We start from the raw sequence: 22,773 nt of genomic DNA, 5'->3' as shown, positions 1-22,773 counted from the left end.
GACATGCATGGGATTGGATCAGGGCATTGGACAACCCGCCTGCTGACCAGTGAGACCGACCTTTATCCTCTGCCAGATGAGATGAACCTCCAGTCTCTGCTAGGAAGTGGGGCAATGGGAATTCGCCCAAACGGGAGTTTTCTCAGCAAGAATTTCTACACCTCCTCTTGGGGTAGTGGTAATGCATAAACCCCTCACCTGGGCCAGCCATTTCCGCCACATTCTCCACTCCAGGTCCCATAAGGGGACCCCCATCCATACATTTACCAGGGTATTCCAACTTCCCATATCCCAAGCCCATGCCCTGTCCTGCATAGTTGTGACAAAAGCATGCAAAGCAAAATACAATTTGCCAAATGAACCTAGAATCTAGGGTGGGAGGGTAGCCTGGAGCTCCTCACACAGAAGGAGAACTGGCCCAACTGTCTGGGAACACAGCAATATATGCCACTCTGACCGACCAGAATGAAGACTGCAAGATTGAAGTCTTCCCTCTGGTTGGCTTCCCAGCAGCCAATGGGAGCCAAGCAAACAACTTGTTCCCCATTGGCTGCTGGGAACACAGCATCACCTTCTTGCAGCCTCATTTACTATCGTTTTCTGGCATTTAGATAAAACAACCAAATCCAGCTAATGCTCTCTGTGACACAGACCCCTTTGGAACATCTGCCTAGTGAGCTGCAGCCAAAATTGACATCTGTAGCTGGGAAGATGGAATGTCCAAACTATCACAGCAGAGGTGTATGGGAGGCGTAAAAACGCTGAGAAGAGGAAAAGAATGTCAGTTTAAAGGAGGAGAATTAGCAGAAAGGGACCTCAGAGAGAGGCACCTTCAGAAGGGAAGGGCTGTGGTTGTGTATTGTGATGTGATAGAAAGAGGAAGTACGTAATATCTGAAGGGGAATTATTTGTTATATAATCATATAACCTGATATGACTAAAGGGTTATTGAATTCGAACTTGACTGAGAGATCTTATACTTATTACTACAATAAAAGTTACAGTCTGTCAGAAACACACTATCAACTACACCAACTTATCTGGACACTGGAGTAAGAACTGAGGTTTCTAGACACAAAGGGGGACCCTGATGAAACTGTGTGTTGTTTGCTTTCAAGTCATTTCTGACTTATGGCAACCCTAAGGTGAACCTATCACAGGGTCTTCCTGGAATGTTTCTTCAGAGACAGTTTGACATTGCCATCCTTGGAGGCTGAGAGACTGAGAATTAATAATAAATAATAATAAAATTTTATTTTTATACCGCCCTTCCAAAGATCAGGGCGGTTAACAACAGTAAAAACACAAAATATACAACAGGATTAAAACAAATACACAAAACAGAATAAAACCCCCATTAGCCAGTCCTCTTTGCCACAAAAGAGGAAGGGAGGCCCACTGGACTTTAGTCGGGGAATGCAACCTGAAATAGAAAGGTTTTTAAATCCTTTCTAAATTGGGCCAGGGAGGTGGCCGAGCGGAGCTCTGTGGGCAGCGTGTTCTAAAGGGCCGGGGCGGCGGTGGAAAATGTCTTCCTCGTAGTAGAGGTCAGCCTGGCCCCTGGCACCCTAAGTAGTTGCTGCCCAGATGTTCTGAGGGTGCGGGACGGAATGTACGGGGAGAGGTGGTCCTTCAGGTATCCTGGGCCCAAGCCATTTAGGGCTTTATAAGTCAACACCAAATTGCCCAAGGTCACTCAGTGAGTAGGGGATAATGCTGAAGAAAGGACGGGAGCTGGGCTTTTTATTACAGTGAGACTGAGAGCCAGTCTAAGAAGAATAAGGGACTGTTTTTGCCTGTCACAGTCTCCTCCTTTAAACAGATGGTACTGCAACCCTCCTTACAGCCTCCTTAAACAATGCTTATAGAAAGAATATAAAGGAAACAAGAAATGGGCTGTGAAAGACAGCTCTTGATGGAAAAATGACTTCTCACCTTAGCCAAAATCAATAGCAACACATTTCAAAAACTGTGGACAAATAATCTTTAATTTATTCTGAAGGTCACTTTAATAACGATGTGTGTTGAGTTATCCAATACTGATATAATAAAGAAGATAAAGCACCACTAGATAAAGAGGTAATAAATGTATGAAACATGTAATCACACATCTTATACAGTGCCATTTACTTTAATGTCAGCACAAACAGCAGACATTATTGCTAGCACATGTAATTTGATGAGGTATGTTTTACTCAATACTATAAATGTTAGATGGATCCTCTGGAAATAAGTCACAAATATTAGCTAAATCCTCCTTCTGCAAAACTGTCCATGAACCCCTGCTGTCTACACATGAGTTGCTCTATATATGACGTCTGGAATGCCAACTGAGATTCAGCTGATATTATCTGAACTGCAATAGCAGTTTCATTTATATACCGCTTCATACCACACTAACCAGTCTCTAAGTGGTTTATAACTTGGAAGGATGCAAGGCTGACTCGACCCTGAGCCCCTGGCTGTTACTGAACTCACAACCTTATGGTTTGTGAGTGAGTGGCTGCAGTACTGACATTTAACCATTGTGCCACCGGTGAACACATTAAGGCTAAGAAATCAAAGCAACTCTTCCTTTCCTACATCTCAGTATACAGTAATTTTAGAATGGATGAACATATGCATACAGAAAATAATTCAAGACTTTTCATTATCCCTAAGCTGTGTTCCCACACACTTTCAGCTTTTCCAAATTTCACTGAAATATGAGCCACAGCACTGTTTTTCAGAAAGGTGAACTGGCCTGGAAATCTCCAGCACTCAGCATTAGTTTTGTCATATTACTCTACAATAACTAATATAAAATGCCTGCAGTGCTAGTGCAATGTCATAATAAGGTAATAATTAGGAACAGTAACAGGTGCTCTGTAGCTTCCCTCTCTAGTATTTATTTTCAGCCAAAATGCAATGGTCTAAGTGTATTTTCTGTGGAATAAAATAATATGATTCGAGTAAGGTATCTCAAATTCTACAAATAACTTACTTTCTCCAGCTGTGGTATGGTGTGGGTAGCCAAGATTCCTTTATTAAACAGAGAAACAACAGATGTCTCAAAGTTCTCCAAAGGTGTGCTGAAATGAACACCAGAATTGTCGAGAACCAGATCAATTATGAACAGAGGATTTTTTCGTGGTCTGCAATAGGGAGAACACATGGAGACTGCTGAGATTGTTAAAAATGAATAGCTTCCAGCAGTACCTTCTTTGTTGAATTTTTTTTAAAAGATCCACTAAGCTGGCAATGATAGACTCACAGAACTGTAAAGAATGTTAGAGATCACTGAGTCCAGGTATAGGCAAAGTACAACCATAGTTTTCATTCCTTCAGTTTCAACTTTCCTCAGTACTATATACAGTACAAAGTGCAACCATAGTTTTCATTCCTTCAGCTTTCCTTAGTACTATGCTTTCTTACTTTCATCTTTACGATTCTCAATGGAGTTACATTCAATTTGTTTACATTTGTCTTAATATATGCATTTTAAAATAGATTACATGCCCCATGTGAAGTCTATTGTTTCAGCCCATTTCACCAGTTTATCAAGATGACATGAATTAACTATGCCTATCGACAACATCCATCAGATATCTACTGTTGCCCACAGATTTAGTGAAGGGACCGGCCAGATCAGCATGCACCATTTGGAAAGGTGTCTGGGTGATGCATTTGCTTTTCTTGACAACAGGAAAAGCCTTTAGCTTTATCTTGCTGCACACAGAACAATCCAGATGATTCCTACAGTCATTCAATTTCAGCCCAGGACAAACACTTCCCAGTTTCCCCAAATTAGTGAAACCAGTGTGTCCCAGGCTCACAGTAACCCTTTAATGCCTGGTTACTATTAAAACCCACATTGTACATTTTCCTTGAGACTTTATATCCCAACAAGAGACACTTGAGAGATTGCCATTCTCTGGTGTACTGAAGAAGGGGGAAGCTGGAATTGGAAATCCCATTATACCTGCTGATATAGGGTGCTTTAGGAATGGTCCTTGTAGGCAGTAATTAGGACATGGCAATCTCACATTTCAGTTCTGTTTCATTCTAGGTCAGCGTACATAGGATATTCTAATAAACGCAGTGGCCTATGCTCTGCTGATTTCACTTTGTACCCTGAAACTCCTGTCTGTCAGAAGCCAGTAATCATAAAATGAGAAATGCGGAAGTATGTCCCAGCCTTTGCTAATCAGACCTGTTGCAGCGGGAAAACTGAAGCCTGCCACAGGAGAGGACATAACTATAGTGTGCTCTGTTCTGACAGACAGTGCTATGCACAGCAGTATCACTCATCAGAGGCCTTATAAATGACAGACCAGATATAAATTTTTTCTTCAGAGTACAAAAAAGGAAACCTCTAGTCATATGAATAGAATACATTGATCAGTGTGTTTTCCCCTTTCCCCAAACTTGAAACATTTCCACTCATCTCTCCTTACCTGTACGGACTATTAACAAGGTCACTTCCCCATTCCATTTTTTCAGGACAATTAAGGACACTGTAGCAGGCATCCACAAAAAGCTGGGTGAAGTTCACTAATGAATCCTGGACAAGGTAACGTACAGAGTCCTGCAACATAAACTTGATAAGCTCCATCAGTTGATGAAGCTTGGACATCTGGTATACTTCCCATTTGGTCTCATATAAGTTGTACCAGCCTTTGCCTATGTCCCTCAGACTACTTCTCACTGCTATCTTTAAAGTATTGATCCAAGTGTCCTTTAGGAACATTGATATCTAGGGGAAAATAACACAACAAAGAACGTCAGCTTCAGTACTGATAGACACACATAACTATGTAACAAAATCTGGAGAACGGCAGCTGATTTCCAGTGGAAAAACAGCAAGGAGAGCATGAGGTAAGGAGCTTCCTGTATATATTTGGCTTTCTTTTCTTTTTAAAATACATTTTATTTAAATACACGTTATTTTAAAAATCATAAACGAACAATTGCATCTTTCAATAGGCAATATCACATGGAGGATTCATAAGGTTGGAAATGTTCTGATATATGAGGTCAGTGGATGGAGACAGCAGCAAAAAAAAAAAATGGAATGGGGCACAAGTTAAGTCTCCTCTCTTTACTTCTCAAATCATCACTATGAAGCTTATTCAGGGGAGCTGTGTTGGCTATATACCAAAGTACAACATCCAAAATCCACAAAACAGTGATACCTTTATTAATAACCAAAATGCACAAACACATGCAAACTTTCAAAGTTCCACTAGCTTCTTCATCAGGCAAAGGTGTTAAAGTACCTTTTGTATTGCTAATAACATTTAAATTTTATCTCCTGGACTTTGGAATACTTTGTTATCTGTGCCAGACAGCCGGGGGGGGGGGGCTGCCAGCATAGATATTCCTCCCCACCATCTCAACTAAGAACAACACCAACAACACTGGGACAAAATGCAGGCCTATAACTAACAGCATCATATTTATTTTATTTTTTTATCCTGTATGATTTTAATGCATTTACCTGATGAAGATAGCCAGTAGAGCTTGGAAAGCTTGCATCATGTATTTTCTGCATTTTGATTGGCCCAATAAAGGATGGTGGATTTTAGATGTTATTGTAATGTGAAGCTGCTTTGCTTAGAAAAAGCAGGCAATAGGGACTTACTATATGTGTGTGTGTGTGGGGGGGGGGGGGGTTACCCACAGAATAGCATGCAGCAAGTTCAACTTCAGTAACAGTCTGATAATGGTACCAACTGTTCCCACAGCAATTTACATCAAGACAAAAATTTCCCTGTAGATTTATTTTCATCTCTCCATCTATTTTTGGGTAAGTGTGCAACACTGGCTTTTAAAAACTGAGGGGGGAAATCTGGATGTTACTAAAATATGAGAGTTAGAGCTCTTCCTTCTAATATCCATTTACATTTTCAGGGGGGAAATATACAAGTGCTGCTACATTTCATAAAGAAATAGCAAAATGCTGAACCTTGCCCATCTTTCACACAAAACAGCTTTATCCCCTGAGAAAAACAACATGTACATTTCCCATTGTTTTCTTTTAAACTTGTTTCCTTCTTAACCTCCAGGCTGCTTTTTAAATGTGAGGTGGATTACAGATTAAAGACATTTGGGGAGTTTGGGAAGCTAGTGTCTTCAAACAACCCAATGTGCCTGCTTTGGGAAAGTAAAACCTCTGGAGCCCAAGAATCAAAACTGAAAACAGTGTCTGAAAAACTGTGTTGCCTTTAAAAATACCTGCTTACGCTGAAGGAGCATCTCATACTTCTTCCTCTAAGGAACTTTGTCCTCAATATATCTGTGGTTAAGTTGCACACAGTGGTAACTATGGCCTGGTACAGATCGCCCAAAAAGGGTGGTCTGCCGGTGCCCTGGTTTACTCCGCGAAGAAGCCGCAGCAGACAAACCGTGCGGCTTCCTGGTGGAGCAAAAAGAACCCGCAAAAAGCAGGTTCTTTTTGAGGCACCATAATGACACCGCAGTGCGCCAATGCTGCACTCGCAACATCATTATGGTGCTGCGACATGCGGACGCTAGGCGTCTGTTGTGTCAAAAAGCCAGCGCCCATCTGTACAGGGCGCGCCATTTTCATGGACAGAAGACATAGTAGGGTTGCGGAGCATTTGTAAGAGACGCCCCGAGGCAACCCTAGCATGTCATCAAGACATGCCACAAGGCCCATCTGTACCGGATCTAAGAGTTGTAGTTTAAAGTTGGTGGCTGTTTGCTCGATGGCTATTTATTTATTCCAAATTCCAACCTGCCACACAATGTTCCAGTGCGGAGTGCTCTCATTCAGAGTTTAAGCAACCAGCCCCTTTCCGGCATACTCCATTCCATTCTCCCTCTCTACTGGTTTTCCATTTCATTCCAAAAGTCAGTCAACATACTATAGCCAATGAGCATGCTTAGACCTCAGTGGGCTGGCTCTGAGATCCAAACCATTTAGGAGGGTACCCTCTTTTAAAGTTTTTCTCACTCTTTGAAATCTGTACTAGAAGAACTGAATTTTTGTTTTGCAAATGGAATTTAGATTTCCTGGAATTTAAAAAAAATGTTTCCCAGTACCACAAGACCAGAAGGAGGAGTGGTCTGCCTACATGGCTGTCCCGCCATGCTCAAAAGAACACCACCAATATCTTAAACAAAATGCAGGTCTGTGACTAACATCTTCCAATTTTTCCCTCCTGTATTATTTTTAACACCTTTGCCTGATGAAGAAGCTTCAAGCAGAGCTTCAAAATCTTGCAACACATAGTCATCCCTCCACATTTGCAATTTTGACTTTTGTGAGTTTGATTATTCACAGACTGAATTAATGTATTCTCTCTAGAGATCTCTTGATCCTCCAGTGTGACTTTATGGTCAACATTGACCAGAAGTCATGCTGGATGACTTAGATATTCCTCAAGAGTACAGTTCTCTGGGCATTTGTAGGTTCTCCAGAGCAATTCTATGGTCAACTTCTGACAGAATTTGACCAGAGTTGCTCTGGAGGAAGAACAGGTTGCTTACTTGTAACTGTGGTTCTTCAAGTGATCATCTGTGCCCTCACATTATAGAGTTTGTGCCTGCGAAGAGACTCCTTTTGGAAGCTCAAAAGCTGAGTAGATTGGCAGGTAGCCCCATCTACTCTCCTATACTGAGCATGCCCAATCCTGCCAATCTAGCTCCATCTTCAGTTCAAGTTCACCACAAAAAATTACAGTGACCTGAAAGAGGGGAGGTAGGGCAGGTTTGTGTGAGGGCACAGATGACCACTTTAAGCAGCACAGTTATAGGTAAAGAACCTGTTCTTTTTCTTCGTGGTCTCTGTGCCTCACACAATAAGATGATTAAAAAGCTTACCTGAGGACAGTGGGAATAAATAGTAGAATGGATGAGAGAACAGCACAACCAAAATTGGCATCCCGACCAGACCTGGAATCAAGCCTTTAGTGCTGGACAAACATGGAGGGTTCAAACCACACAGCAGCCTTGCGGAGATCAGGCAGGGAAACACCTTGGATGAAAGCAGCAGATAAGGAGAGTGCCCTGGTTGAGTGTGGGTACACACCAACAGGAGAAGGGCATTTAGCCAGTTTACAGGCTGGGAGAATAGTTTGTGCAATCCATTTTGCAAACCTTTGTGAAGAAACAGCTTTTCTTAGGTTCACCATAACAAACAAACAATTTGCTGGTCAACCTGAACTCAGCAGAACACTGAATATAAAAAGCCAAAGCACAGTGAACATGCATAGTCTTTTCCAAAGGAGTGGGTGGTTCTGGATAAAAGGTAGGCAGAATGATGTCCTGAGACCACCTTGGGGGAGGAAGGAAATATCTAGCCTGAGCACAGGTTTGTCCTTGTGGAAAATCAGATAGAGTTCATCTGAATGCAAAGCAGTGGGTTCAGAAGATCTTCTGGCTGAAGTGATACCAACCAATAATGCCAGTAAAGGACAATAGCCTCAGTGAAGTTGAACCCAAAGGCTCAAATGGAGGTCCAAGGAGGTGTTAATGGAGGAACTGGAGGGTACAGGAGATGTAGCCCCTTGAAGAATTGTTTAACTGTAGGAGAAGGGAAGAGTTGTGCAGAAGGAAAGCCATGAGGCTGGTTAGCCACTATGGCAGACAAATAAACTTTTAGAGAAGAGAAAGCCAGTCCTTGGTCATGTAGGTGAAGTAGGAAGGGCAGAGCCATAGGTGAGGAAGTCTCTGCACATTCTTCAAAAAACACACAGTAGCACCTCCACTTGTAAGAATAGGAGCACTTGGTAGAGTCCTTACGAGAGGCAGAGAGAACCCTCGAAAGTTCAGGAGAGATCAGTACTGGATTCTTCAGGCTGTTAGATAAGAGGCTGTGCACATCTGGGTGGAGGACTGCCCCACTGGAGTGGGAGAGGAGGTCTGGCCAATCTGAAAGCTTGAGGTAACGGCCCTTGGAGAGGTGAAGGATAGGGGCAAATCAAGGTTGGCTTGGCCAGTATAGTGCAATCAGTATTGTGTTGGATCTGTTCTCTGTCATCTTGACCACTACCCTCACCACTAGGTGAAGTGGGGGAATGGCATAGAGGAGATGTCTGGCCCAATTTAAAAAGAAGGCATCTCCTAGGGAGTTTGTCCGGTCCTGGTACAAAAAAGTGGGCACTTCGCATTTTCTAGAGAGACGAAGATGTAGAAGAGCAAGGCCAGGAATATGTAGAAGAAGCAGGTCTAGAGCGTCATTGAGGGCGGAATGGACAGTATTGTTGCCTCTGGCCAGTGACATCTAACTTCTTCCCCGTAAGCCGGGCTTTGCAAAGGTGATCCATGGATTCATCAGTTTTAGCAGCAAAAAGACCTTCCCCTTCAAATGGGAGATCTTCAATACGCTTTTTAGCCTCATCAGAGAGGTTAGTGGATTTTAGCCAGGCATAATGCCAGAGAGCTACAGCACCAGAGATGACTTTAGAGGCACAATCCACAGAATGTCTGGCTGAGTGGGTTTGCTGGTTCACCAGTGAGAGGGCTTTACTATAGAAGTTCAATGCAGCTGCCTCCTGGTCCTCAGGCAGACTAGGTCCTCAGGCAAACTGCCATTCAGTCCCATAGAAACTTGTGACAGGCTGCCATGCAAGCCTGCATGTTGCCAACTTGAGATGAGTGTGCTGCCAAAGAGTAGAAACACTGGCCAAAGATGTCCAGGCATTGCTCGTCCTTATCAACAGGAGCAGAATGTGTCTTTCCCAAGGATTTGGATGTAGATTCCACCACTAAAGAGTTAAGCGTAGGGTGGGTGAAGAGGTAAGGAGGTGCACCTTGTAAAGGCTCTCTAGATGTTTGGAGGCAGGTGGTACAGATGCATGTTTTGTCAAGGAGAGATGCATAACATCAGACAAAGAAGCCAGAAAGGGTAACACAGCTGGTGTGATGGGTTTGAAACCCACAATTTGGAAAAATGGATCACGTGCAGGTTTGGGAGGGATGTCCACTTGGAGGCCCAGAGCCCTGGCCATCCTAGTGACCACATCTGAGAAGAGCTGAATGTCCTCTGGGAAGGAGTGAGATCCAATATCTTCAACCTCTTTCTGGGGGGATTCAATCAAAGGGGATGGTGAAATTGGCAGTCTCCGTCTCATAATTAGACTCCTCAGTAGACTGTTGAGGAGGGGGAAGAGTAGTGGATTGGATATCTTGCATTGTAACAATGGATGGTACCATGGATGGAACTTGCATAATGGATACCAAATGATTCATGGCTGGGATGGGTGTCAAGACTGAGGCGGTAAGTAACACAGCTATCATCAAAGCAGTAGTCAGGTGGAGATTGAGGAGCACGTGATATTGTCACAGTAGTGTGGGCAGGTGGAGAAGGCACTCTGATGTCATGTTCTTCTGGACAGAAAACGGGTGATGGAAGTATGGCAGGTCTGTAGTGGAAGTCAGACCGAGAGACACAGAATCAAGCGTGAGAGTGGGATTAAGATCAGGAGTGTGCTTGGGATCAAGAAGGAGAACGATAAGACAGCTCCTTGCGATGATAGCAATCTCGATACGAAAGAGAGTAGGACCTGTACAGAGAAGGGCATTCTCTCCAATAGTCCTCGATTATATACCTTTCCATATAGGAAGCAGATATGTATGGAGAATCACGATAGTACAGTCTTGAGCAGGATCAAAATAAATCTGCCCGATCAATCTCCATGTGGAGTTGGAGAGCTATGAGACCTGATAGGAGAGGCAGCTCATGAGCATGGGAGCGGAGACAAAAGACAGCCTATAAGCCTTGGCTGGAGACTTGAATCTGACCGTACACAGAGTGCTGCTTAGCTAGAGAATGACCGAAAGAAGTTTCTCTTGCAGCGTACAAAAGAGAACTGAAGGTGGAGCTAGATTGGCAGGGTTAGGAACGCTCAGTAGATGGGAGTGGGTGGGGCTACCTGCCAATCTACTTTCGAATGGAGTCTCTGCATAGGCACAAATCCTATTGTGTGAGGCACAGAGACCATGAAGAATAGAGATTCCCAGAGAGGTGTTCTCTCATGTTACGTGTTTTTTATTTTCACATGGGTCTTGCACCCCTAACCCCAGTGAATACGGAGGGCTCATTGTACATTTTATGCATTTTGGTTGGCCCAATAATGTTATCACTGTTTTGAAGATTTTAGATGTTATTGAATTCATTATTAGTACATATAAATTACATTTTTTTAAAATTCCACCACTGTCCACAGAACTCTAGACAGTGTGCATAGTTTTTCTCACTGCCTTTCCTGTTTTTATTCTTACAACTATATTGTGAGGTGGCTTAGGCTGAAACAGAGCTGTTGCACAAAGGTCACCACATGGCTGAGGAATTATGAACTCAATGTCCTAGTTTGACAACATCATATTAGCATTCTCTCTCACATACACTGGTCACAGCCACTTTTCCATAGAACAATCTCCCCACCATTATACCTGGGAAAAGGTCTGTGTCTGGATCTGTTCAAATTCTTCTAGCCGGCCATACTTTGTCAGAGTTGAATGGAAGAGTGACATAGCTGCAGTTTTATTACACTCATCCCGCACCTGACACAAAGCCATGATGACTTCAGCTCGGGTCAAAAGAGACACAAATATAAAAGATTCTCTTTGCTCATTAAATGGGTATTCTGGGACCTCAATGAGACCTGATGACAGAAAAAGCAATGTTGCTTAAGCAGTAAAAGAAGTCTCACAACAGTTCCTGCCAAACACTGAAGCAATACATTATTGTTAGGAGTAGAACAACTGTACCTTGAGCAAATAGATCTGTGTATCACATGCAAGGATACTGCCCCTCTGAGAACACTTGAAAGTGCTTAGTGTTGGTTAACATCTATAGCTTCTCTTCTCTCCAACTAAGCTTCCTTTAAAACAGGAAATATACCATCTCCATTTTTTCTCACCATCCTCAAATACCTTCCAGAATTCATATCACCCTGTTTTTTAAATAAAGTGATGGTTTCTTCTCATCTATTCCTCAAAAAAGATTCCCAAGTGACTCCATGGCCTACAGTACCCAAGGCTAACATCAAGGTCACATTTATTCAAACCATGCCTGCTAGCATTTCCAGATCCAATCAGGATAATTTGTGCCAAGAAAAGCTGAATTTGAAGACTTGTTTAAATTATGAAAATTAAACAAGTTTGCATAAATCAGATGCTTGCTTATTTTGCATGGACATTTTCCAGGCACTACAGTCAACTACTATTCTCCTTTCTCCTGACTACAGGAAATCCCAGTTTTTCCCTTCTTACCTCTGAAATTTCACCAAGCATCTCCCATAAACTTTCAAATCTAGTCTTGTAATTGTAACAGAAAAAAGTTAACTTGTTCAAACAATGATTCTTTAGAGTGCTGAACATATCCAATATTTCATTCTACACTCGCACAGAATTTAAGAATAAAAGTATTCATGGATGTACTGCTTCAAAAAGGGGGTAAGGTAAGGGTGACATCTATCATATGCAGCACTGCCTCAACTCTTTGCCAGCTTCTGTTTCTTGAAGGTTTCATGGCAGCAATTTGCTTGTATGATGCAGCACCTCATTCGTATCCAAAACTTTTGAGAGATACTGTGCCAACGGTGTTTACATTAAAAGACAATACATGACATAGGGAAAACATAGTTGCCATAGGAGATTTAGGAAATAGCAGTTTCTGTGTATCCAAGAAAAAGATTCAAGATGATCCACCTATCTTGTTAGCTGTCTGTAAACTATACAAATAGGATAATCTATTATCCTATTGATTACCTTTTTCTGTGATATCTATCAAGCGTAATCTAATACTAAACACAACAAACAAAGCTATTTTATAGAGTTCTTACAACCTGGAAAACACTATCTTTCTCTGCTGTGCCACCTACCTTTTTCTGGTATCTTCTCCTCCTCTTTCTTGGGTAGAGTGACATAAGAGAATGTCTGAGGCTTGGAACTGACAATTCTGTCAAAATTAATCTTGTTCATGGTACGTTCGTAGTCTAGAGACACTTCTCTCCCCAGGCGGTACAGTCGATCTAAAATGCTAAATGTAATTTAAAAACTAATTAACTGAATGAACAATGACCTCTCAATATGATACATCTGTGTCATTCATACATCTATAGACCTATATTCAGGTCTCCTGTGTTCACTTATGCTTTGCTTCTTCATTAAAAGTGTTTACAGCATATTAACAGAGCTTGATAGCAAACCTGAAGTGCAACAGCCAGTGATGCTGAAAGATCAAGGGACAGTGGAACACAGTTGTGTGGCATCTAAGATTCTATTACTACTAACTGAGAGGAAGACAATTAGATTTCCACTATTATTTCATACTTCCCAGTTAAGGCTTTGCAGTTGTCAAGCTGATTGTGTGTCCCATTTACACTGAAGGATGAAAACAATTGCATCTGAAGTATATGAAGATCAAAATACCGAAGCAGTCCTCCCTGTCAATGGATTTAAATATCTATGATGCTACTGGCTGAATATATCTAACTTAACATGTCAGAACAATCTAATTTGTTCTTCACAGTTCATGACTTGGAGAACTAGGTTAGATTAATAATCTAACTTTTTATTGAGCTAACAAATTTCTCTGAGTCATGGACTTTGCAGAACTGCCAAGACCCCTTTCCACACTTAACTCACTCATTTCCCAGATTCCACTCTCACTGAATTAGAAATTAGGCCTAAAAAAACCTTAGAAGCTGTGAATATAGTCAAACTTAGTCAGGAACCAGTTCTCAGAAACAGCAAAACTAGGTTCCAACCACCCACCAACCCACACACACACATAGAAAGAAATCTTGAAAAACTTGTAAACTGTGAGTTCCAGTGGATGGAGAATGTGCCATCTGGTAAATCCTATATCAAAAATTAGAGCAGTACACCTAATAATAATAATAATAATAATAATAATAATAATAATAATAATTGTATTTTCCCTCCTCTCCCAGATGGATTGAAACGGGATTACAATCGAGCAACAACAACAGTATACAAGAATAAAACATATAATAAACCTTCAGGATTTCACATTATTTTATTGCATTATACAGTGCTCCCTCGGGTTACGAATTTAATTCGTTCTGCCGCTCCGTTCGTAACCCGAGTAATTTCGCAACCCGAAAAGGGCTTTCCGTTAGCGCTGGAAAGCCGCGCGTTTGAATTTCGCGCCGAAAAAAAATTCGTAACCCGAAAAAAACATCATAACCCGGAACAGTTTTTTCCAATCTAACTTTTTCGTAACCCGGAAATTTTGTAACGCGGTCAATTCGTATCCCGGGGTACCACTGTACCTGTGATGGCATCTGAATCGCAGCCAAGTGTTATCCGCCTGTGTTTATGTTTACTGAGGTGTGCAGAGGAAGGAGGGGGAAGACATATGAAGAGGAGGAAAAGGAAGGGAATTTGTAACTTTACACTCCTGCTGTAACTTGGCTTTTGTTATAAATAAGATTTTAAAAATAAACAAAAATCAGTGAAGGTTAAAGTGTTTTAATAAGCCAGTTTAATTACCTATGAATACTGCTGGAATACTTACTTATTCCCTTTTCTCAGATGTGAAGTCTCCATTGCCATCTGCTTCATGTGTTGCAAACTCTTCTCTTCAATGGTTTGTAATCCATCCACTGGCATACAGTCTACATACAAATTATACAACAACAGAGCCTGTGTTTCTTTCCTCATGTTATTTGCAGAAATCACCCGCTGGGCAAAAATGCGGGGATCTTCAGCAAGAAAAAGCAAACGTACTCGGGACACCCAATACTGACAGGGCATCAATGGGGCTCTCCCTGGAAAAAATATCAGAAAGAAATTAAATGCATTGAGGGCCATAACAACATATAAAAGAAAACTGGACATGAAATAGGTCTGTGATAACACTAGCATAAGGTTGAATCTTTCATGGCTATAAAGAGAAGGTGAATTAGAGAATCAAAACTGAGACCAAAAGGATTACTGAATGGAAATATAAATGTGCCTAACCACAAGAGATAGAGGGAAATCTGTTATCAAATCTTTCATAGCTTTTTTAAAGGTAAAAGCAGTGATGCCCGTTAACCTTCTCCTGAACTATTTTCTCAATCTCAGTTCCCTCCACTCATCAAGTATCGTTTGCTGTATGATAGCAAACGTGCAGTTATCATATGGTACTTTTAGAGCAAATTGGCAGCTTTTGTATGGGTGGAGTGTTATGTAGATCATCAGAATGATCATTCTACCCTCCACTTAGATTAACCATTTTTTAAAAGCTGGTGATCCAGTCATGGAGATTACACTGTCTCTTCTGTTTGTGTCTCCTAACAATAAGCCATACTGAACCTTGTGGTAGATAGTCAAATGATGTGTATGAGAATGGAGGGCATGAAATGATCTTGAATTTGTTCTTGTGGCCCTGAAAATAACCAGTACAGAAAGAAGAAAAATGCTCAGCTGTTTCTTATTAAACAGGCCAGGAAACTCATCATAGTGCATTCCTTTTGTGAAAAGTGGTGAATGTATGAACTGCTCTTAATTTGGCCATCCCATCATAATCAAATAATAAATTAATCAAAGCCCACCTTCCTCAGTCATTCCTCCATTGAGTACACATCTCCCATTTTTGTCCCGGACTAGGCCCATATGGTTTGTCTTGTGCACCAAATAGAGTTTTGTCTCTGCATCATAATCCAAGACACCAACATTTATCCATTTATAGACTAGTTTCCGACTTTTTGGATCTTCTGATATATGAATGACAAAGAGAGTTACACATTTTCACAATTGTCTTCATTAAAATAAACAAAAATACAATATGCCCTGTTGTGCTACCCTAATGGTTCCTCATTTTGTTTGAGGTTCCATATTTGCTCTCTAATTTTTTTAAAAAAATTACAACATATAAAAGTATCTTAAGAAAAAGTCACACTAAAATGTTAATACAGAAATGTTTTTTCCTGAAGTGTACAACTTCTGGGTTTTATTTTTAGAATTTCTGAGCACCAATACTTTGTGTTAGTTAAACAGTTAACCACCACAATAGGCTTAGCTATTGAAGCATGGTGCTGATTTAGCTCCATAAACATGAAAGTTTGTGGTAGTACAGAACCTTTAGTGTCGCAGAATGACTTTCTGTGAATTTCAGCTAAAAACATTTAGCTAACAATAAAAAGAAAGCAAAACAATGATGTATAAGGCCCAAATACCAGCTGAGACATTGTCTCCTGCATCAATTTGCCCATCCAATGAGACCCAACATTTGAAATGCAATACTGTATATGTCAAATGGAATCAAAGGCCCGGTACAGACTGGTACTATGCTCTGGCCTGGGGCCAATTTTACAGCTTGGGAGAGCGGAGTGTCTGCACACTCCTGAACCCTACCACGCTGCCCGGGCGCCCTCATGGCTCGCCCATCCATACAGGGGCTGCCATGATGACGTATGTGTGGTGCCACATCCAAACAGTGCCGCGCCACATGTGCATCATTGGTTGCTGTGGCCTCCATCGGGGACGAGACACTGCCCCTTTCTCCCCATCTGTTGAGCCCCAAAGTCTTTTCAACAGTGGCTCCTCACCTCAAATGGCTCCTCAAAAAGGCCCGCTCTAGGAAGGCTTGTCTGGCACCCTTCCTTCTACAGTTTAGGGAAAAACAGGTCTATTTACCCTGGCTTTTCAGAAGTGGTAACATAATCATTTTTACCTTAGAGCAGTTTCTATGCTACTGTCTCTTTGAAGGGGGAAGTGTTTGTTTTTTAAGGTGTTTCAAGTTAGTTCTGATGCTTTATTATTTTCTACTTTTATTATTTTGTTTTCGCGTTTTAAGTATTTTATTTATTTTACTTTTAGTGGGGTTTTTAAAGCATTTTTATTAGCTGTCCTGCAACTGTTGAAAATGTGGGATATAGATTATGTCCTAAATTTAACTGTTAGTCCCAATCCATGTAAATCAAATGAATCAATGGCCCTTACCTAAGTACTGATTTCAATGGGCCTATTCTAGGTGAGACTATCAATTGGGTTTAGGCCTATGGCAATTAATAAATAAACTTCAATTATGAAACACCTAGAATACAAAAAAGCATTTGTAATAGAAATAATTAAAAGGAGGATGGGGGAAATACAGTCTTGTATCTCCTCCCACCATAAATGACATTAACTCTGATCCATGCCACTTATATCATACCATGTCCAAGTACATCATCTGTAGGTAGGAGTGCTTTTCCTGGAACTGGTTTCCGATCTTCAGAGCCAGGCTCCACCCCCAACAAAAGCCACTCTTCTGGGGTCCGGCAATCATACTCTTCATCATCAAAAAACTAAGCAAGCAATAAAAAATAAATTAAGATTTATAAAAGCAATCACTAGGACGGAATTCACAGAGGCATCTTTCCATATCCAGGCATTTAAGCATGTTCATTTTCATTTTGTCTTTCTGATTTCAGCTCCTGTGTTCCAGCAAAACTACTCCTGAAAGTCCATAGCCTTTTATAATGGTGTGAGAGCATGAAGACAATGGAAGGAAGGAGAAGGGTCTCTCTGAGTGCATGTGTGAATACCTATACATTTCTCTGTTAGCTCTTTGTACCTTTCCCAGCACTTTGTAGGAGATGTTCTGTAATCTGATGTACATGTTGTTTGATGAAAACCTCTTCCTAGACATCAGTCTCTTATCCAAACATATTTAGCTTCTGTTAAGCACCACCTCTCCTTCCCACTCAAATCCCAAATCCAGTGTACCAAGTATTTTTAAAAAGGCTCTCCTGTCCTGAACACAATGTATGCAGCTACTTTCAAATAGTAATGTAGTATTCATATACTTCCACAGAAAATGTGATGGATAGTCACCACCATCTTAACCAATGCAACTGGTATGTCAGATTAATTAAATATTTGGGAACACCTGTAGAAGAGAGAGACTACTCAGTTTTCTGTCTTACCTTTAATGGGAGATAGAGAGGGAAAAGTGGGTCTTTGTTATCCTCAATAGTTGGCATATTGGCAGGGTCTTGGTGTCTTGGCATCAGCTCATTGGAATCTATTCCTTCATTTTTTAAAAGTTCAGTGATATCTAGGCTGAGATATAATCGCCTTCTCCTGGTTAAACAATTATATTAAATTATTTATATTTATTGCTTTCTTCAATCAATATAACAAGATTATTAATAAACTAAATAAGCTAAAACTAAATAAACTAAAAACAAAACAAAAGTCTTTATTTAAACAGACTGTTATTCACCTTGAGCATTCATTAGGAAGGGGGGCATACAAATTGAGTAAACAACAGTCTATTATTTGTTTCAGTGAATAACAAAGAAGCCAAACTGAATGGCACATGTCAACAGCAGGAGATGAGTTAGAGTAATTAATGAGAGACATTCATTAAAGGGCATACCCATATCCCATTGCTAATGATGTATCAATCTGCTTCTGTTATTTTCTGTCTACCTTATCTTATTGACAAGTATATGCCAGACTGTTTTCTATCCTGAATATGGAACCAATAGAGTGTAGCCTCCAGCCTATGAAATGGACCTGGCCTGACAGTCTCAAAATTGGTCCAACAAGGTCCCATGCAAGGAACCTGCCATCTTCCTGAAGCCTCGTCCTATAATAAAGCAGCTCATGTTGCCTGGAGAACCTTGATACTACAAGGTTCAATTCAAATTTCCTTTGCTAGTAACATTTTATGATGGGAGATGTGAGGAGTGAGGAACCTTGCTGTCAGTGAATACTTCCTCAGAGTGTGAAATGTCCTGAGGTGGTAGCTCCCAACAGAGCATCTTCTACTTTATCCATTTTTGATTATTTTTTCAGCTGTAGAGTCTGGTGGGATCATAATTTTAACTAATCTCCCTTTCATACACCCCCCTACTATACTTTACCACTCAGCTGAGCAATACTGAAGCTGCTGTGCTAGTCACATCAGTTGTACAGTGGTGGCAAAACAGAGCACAGTACTCTACTCTACAACTGGTTGTGCATCGGTGTGGAAATGAATTTATATGAGTGGTTGTGTATATGAAGTGTAATCTCACTTGTCAATGTCATGCTCCCTCTAGAAGGATAGTCATGAGGAAATGGGACCTTTAGCCTGAAAAATCAGCCCCATCAGCACTGTAGTTAGGTGAGCCTATTTATTGTAATGGGCATAGAATAGCCACACCTAGCTCTGTTAGGTGAGATTATTCATATCAATAGATTTACTGGATGTACACCTAACTCTGATTAGAACTGGACTCTTATTTATACACAAGTTCAATAGCTTCACAGCCAAAAGCAAAGTCTAAATCTTACTTTCCCATATTGTAACAAATGCTTTATCTCTTTTTCCCATCCATTAATTACCTCTCAATCTCAATCTTTCTGGGGCATTGTCCTGGAAGCACCTCAAAGGGAACTTGAACTTTTGGCTTATATGCCTGCAAGGGAAAGTCTGATTCTTTGATAATTTCTGTAGTTGGTCCAATTTGTTGGTTATTCAAGATATTTCCAATATTCTCAGGTGTAGCAAATGTTGTGACTGACAAGAAATAAAATTGTGGGGGGAAAACACAATCATTTAAAAGTTATTTAGTCAGTTATAAGTTACCTCATACCAGCATGTTTGTATGCATACACTCTATGATATATATGTGCTTAGAAATATGTCTTTCTCAGATGACACTCTGGAGTTTTTAGCTTCTGTTTTAGCATTAACAAAGCCAGTGTGGTACAACTATTAGACGACAGGAAAGAACTAAGTTCAAATCACCACTCAGTTAGAAAGCTCACAAAGTAATCTTCAACTACTCACTATACCTAATCTCCTTACAAAATTAGGATGTTAGGATAACGTGAAGGGAAAATAATCATGGCCTCTTGGATGAAAGGCATTACAGTAATAATAATAATAATAATAATAATAATAATAATAACAACAACAACAACAACAACAATAACAATAAGCAAACAAGCTAATAAAAAAGCATGCTGAAAGTAGTAAGAGGGAGGCATAAACCCATGTTAAATCTGGAAGCAGGCTTGGCTACGCTAATTCATCAGCATTTCTCAAAGGAGCTGGAGTGAAAGGCTTCTGTGTTGATTTTTCCATACCCTACACTCATTTGGAAATTCAGTACCATCTCAAATTGCAAGTTTGCATGTCCTGAATTTTCAAATGATTCTAATGCTCCCATTTCTAATCTACAAACTCTTATTCTATTTCATACACCTATGGTTATGCAAACTGTGATTTAGGAGTCCTACGTCTATGTGACAATCCTGTGTGGCCACATACTAATCTTGGACAGAACAGGTCCCATTTCTGAAATAGTTCTTGTCTTAGATGATAGGTAACTAGGGTTTAGTTTTGATTTTAAACTTTGTGTATTAGGTTTTGCTCTTTAAATGGTGGGTCACAAGACCAATTTTATTAAACTTGATTTAATATCAGCCAGGCTTCTGAAATGAAAGGGAAGGGAAAAGAGGAAAGGGAAGCAATCTCAATTAAGAGATATAAAGGAAAAGTAATATTGTGATGAATTTGGAGTTAGTCTAATTTGGAGTTAGCATCTGGATATATAGAAATTTAGGCCCTCTTCCAGCTTCACAATTCTTGATTCTATGAGTTAAGAGAGCTATTAATTTATATATATCTCATGGGAAAATCTCTCCAAAAGGGGGGGGGGACAGCCGATATGGCTTTGTTTTAACTAGGATGCCCTTAAGATGACTCATCTTTTCTTCCCAATGGGCTATTCTGGAAGGGGCTTGCTTTCCTCTTCTAAGTACTGTAATGATTCAGTGAAAATAGCAGAGGTAAGCAAAGTCAGGGGATACAGCAGGCATTCTGGAGGAGAAAGGAGCTTTGCTTTCTACAAGAAACCCTATGGTGTTGCAGGTTCATCTAGACATGTAATGAAGAGTAGGAATCGGCTGGAATGTTAAAGATATGAATTCTCATCTTATGCACAGCATGTATGTTGTTATCAGAGAAATGCCTTAAATCTGTAGTGAGCTGGTTCTAAGGAAACTCAACCTGTAGTGAGTGCTTAGAGCCCGCCAAACCTCGCCCAGATCAGAAATGAGGCATACACATTGCACACATACACACCAATAAATATATATTAAAAATAACTGGAAGCAGTCTCATGTTGTAGGCTGAAGTTAAAGATGAATCTTTTGCTCCCAAAGGTCATCGGCAGGGAACAGACCGCACCTTTGGGGCGGCCTGCACCTGCCCCTTTCCCCAATGGATTGGGGCCTCATCCGCCACAGTGGCAGCCCGGGAGACCCCGATCCGCTGCTTTTCCTGGCCTCGGGGAAGCGGCAAAAGGCTGCTTCCCCGCGGCCTGGAAAAGGGTGTCCTTGGGGCTTCATGCCTCAAGGACACCCGAACAGCGGCAGGGAAAGGGAGAAAGGGGCCGCTCGGCCCCTTTCTCTTTGTATCGCTGGCGCGGCTGTTTAAAGGCAGCGCCAGCGATACACGCAGCAGAAGAAGCTCCAAAATGGAGCTCCTTCTGGCACCGCTGAAAGGGCGCCACAAGCGCCCTTCAGCAGTGCCAAGACGTAACTGCCACGCTGTTTGGACACGCCGCAGCCATTATGTCAAAATGGCAGTGCCCATGTAGACAGGGCACCGCAATTTTGACGTCCTGGCGACATACTAGAGTTGCGGGGCGTAAATAAGCAATGCCCCAAGGCAACCCTAGTATGTCACCAGGACGTACTTAAAGGCCCATCTGGACAGGGTCATCCTTTACCTATGGATCTGGTCATGGAGTCATGGCAAACAGTGGTTACATTTCTACATATTAAGCCACAAATCCTGGATTATTCCCCACATGTTTGACTACTCCCACACTTGGCTTCTCCCATTAGTTGGAACCTTCCTGATTTGGATTTAATCTTAAATTTTTGTTTTCTGGCTTCTAAAGGAGCCAAGCAGAATTAACTGAATAAGCCATCATTCACCAAAACTCTACCTTATTGTTACATGGAAAACTAAGAGTCTAATACAGATTCTGCTGAAGGCCAATCTTAAATTTTTCATTGCTGCTTCAAAGCCATTGCCTCTTTTGTCCTCTAAGTCATTGATAAAGATGTTGAATAGCACTGGGCCCAGGACAGAGCCCTGTGGGGTGGGACCCCACTGGTCACTTCTCTCCAGGATGAAAAGGAGCCATGTTGAGCACTGAAGCCAAAGGGTGTCCTAATGGCTCCTTTTCATCCTGGAGAGAAGTGCCAGTGGGGGTCCCACAGGGCTCGTCCTGGGCCCAGTGCTATTCAACATCTTTATCAATGACTTGGAGGACAAAATTGGGGGCATACTTATCATTTGCCGATGACACCAAATTAGGGGGGTAGCTAATATCCCAGGGACAGGATCAAAATTCAAGATGACTTGAATGACTAGAAAGCTGGGCCAAAGCTAACAAAATGAAATTCAACACTGATAAATGCAAGGTACTGCACTTAGGGCGGAAAATGAAATGCACGATAAAGGATGGGCAACACCTGGTGAATGAAACTACATGTGGGGATCTGGGAGTCCAGTAGACCACAAGTTGAAGCAATGAGTCAACAGTGCGCAGCCGCAGCCAAAGCCCATGCAATTTTAGGCTGCATCAATAAAAGTTGTGTCTAGATCAAGGGAGTGACAGTACCACTATATTCTGCTTTGGTCAGGCCCCACCTGGAATACTGTGTCTAGTTCTGGCCACCAAAATTAAAAAGGATGTGGAGAAAACTGGGCATGTCCAAAGGAGAGCAACTGGAATGGTGAAGGGTCGGGAAGCCATGCCTCCGAGGAACGACTTAGGGAGCTGGGGATGTTCTGCCTGGAGAAGGGAAGGTTAA

General features: G+C 41.3%; 1 protein-coding gene across 3 annotated transcripts in view; it reads right to left on the bottom strand.

Annotated features, from left to right (window-relative positions):
• The window catches only part of DNAH1 (dynein axonemal heavy chain 1), a 234,667-nt gene that overhangs the window by 192,894 nt on the left and 19,000 nt on the right, over positions 1-22,773 (bottom strand). For 2 of the 3 annotated variants that reach the window (XM_042449836.1, XM_042449839.1), the window contains 9 exons: positions 19,282-19,456; positions 17,874-18,030; positions 17,120-17,252; positions 15,516-15,677; positions 14,495-14,747; positions 12,834-12,991; positions 11,401-11,612; positions 4,437-4,735; positions 2,984-3,134 (listed from right to left, as the gene is read on the bottom strand). In XM_042449836.1, the coding sequence (XP_042305770.1) occupies positions 2,984-3,134; positions 4,437-4,735; positions 11,401-11,612; positions 12,834-12,991; positions 14,495-14,747; positions 15,516-15,677; positions 17,120-17,252; positions 17,874-18,030; positions 19,282-19,456 (1,700 nt within the window). The remainder of the gene's footprint in view (positions 1-2,983; positions 3,135-4,436; positions 4,736-11,400; positions 11,613-12,833; positions 12,992-14,494; positions 14,748-15,515; positions 15,678-17,119; positions 17,253-17,873; positions 18,031-19,281; positions 19,457-22,773) is intronic. The other variant, XM_042449837.1, reaches the window with a different exon arrangement.

Source organism: Sceloporus undulatus, chromosome 2 (genome assembly GCF_019175285.1).
Source record: "Sceloporus undulatus isolate JIND9_A2432 ecotype Alabama chromosome 2, SceUnd_v1.1, whole genome shotgun sequence".
Lineage (NCBI taxonomy): Eukaryota > Metazoa > Chordata > Lepidosauria > Squamata > Phrynosomatidae > Sceloporus > Sceloporus undulatus.
Note: the sequence above shows the minus strand (reverse complement) of the source record. Positions and strands in the feature narration are given on the sequence as shown.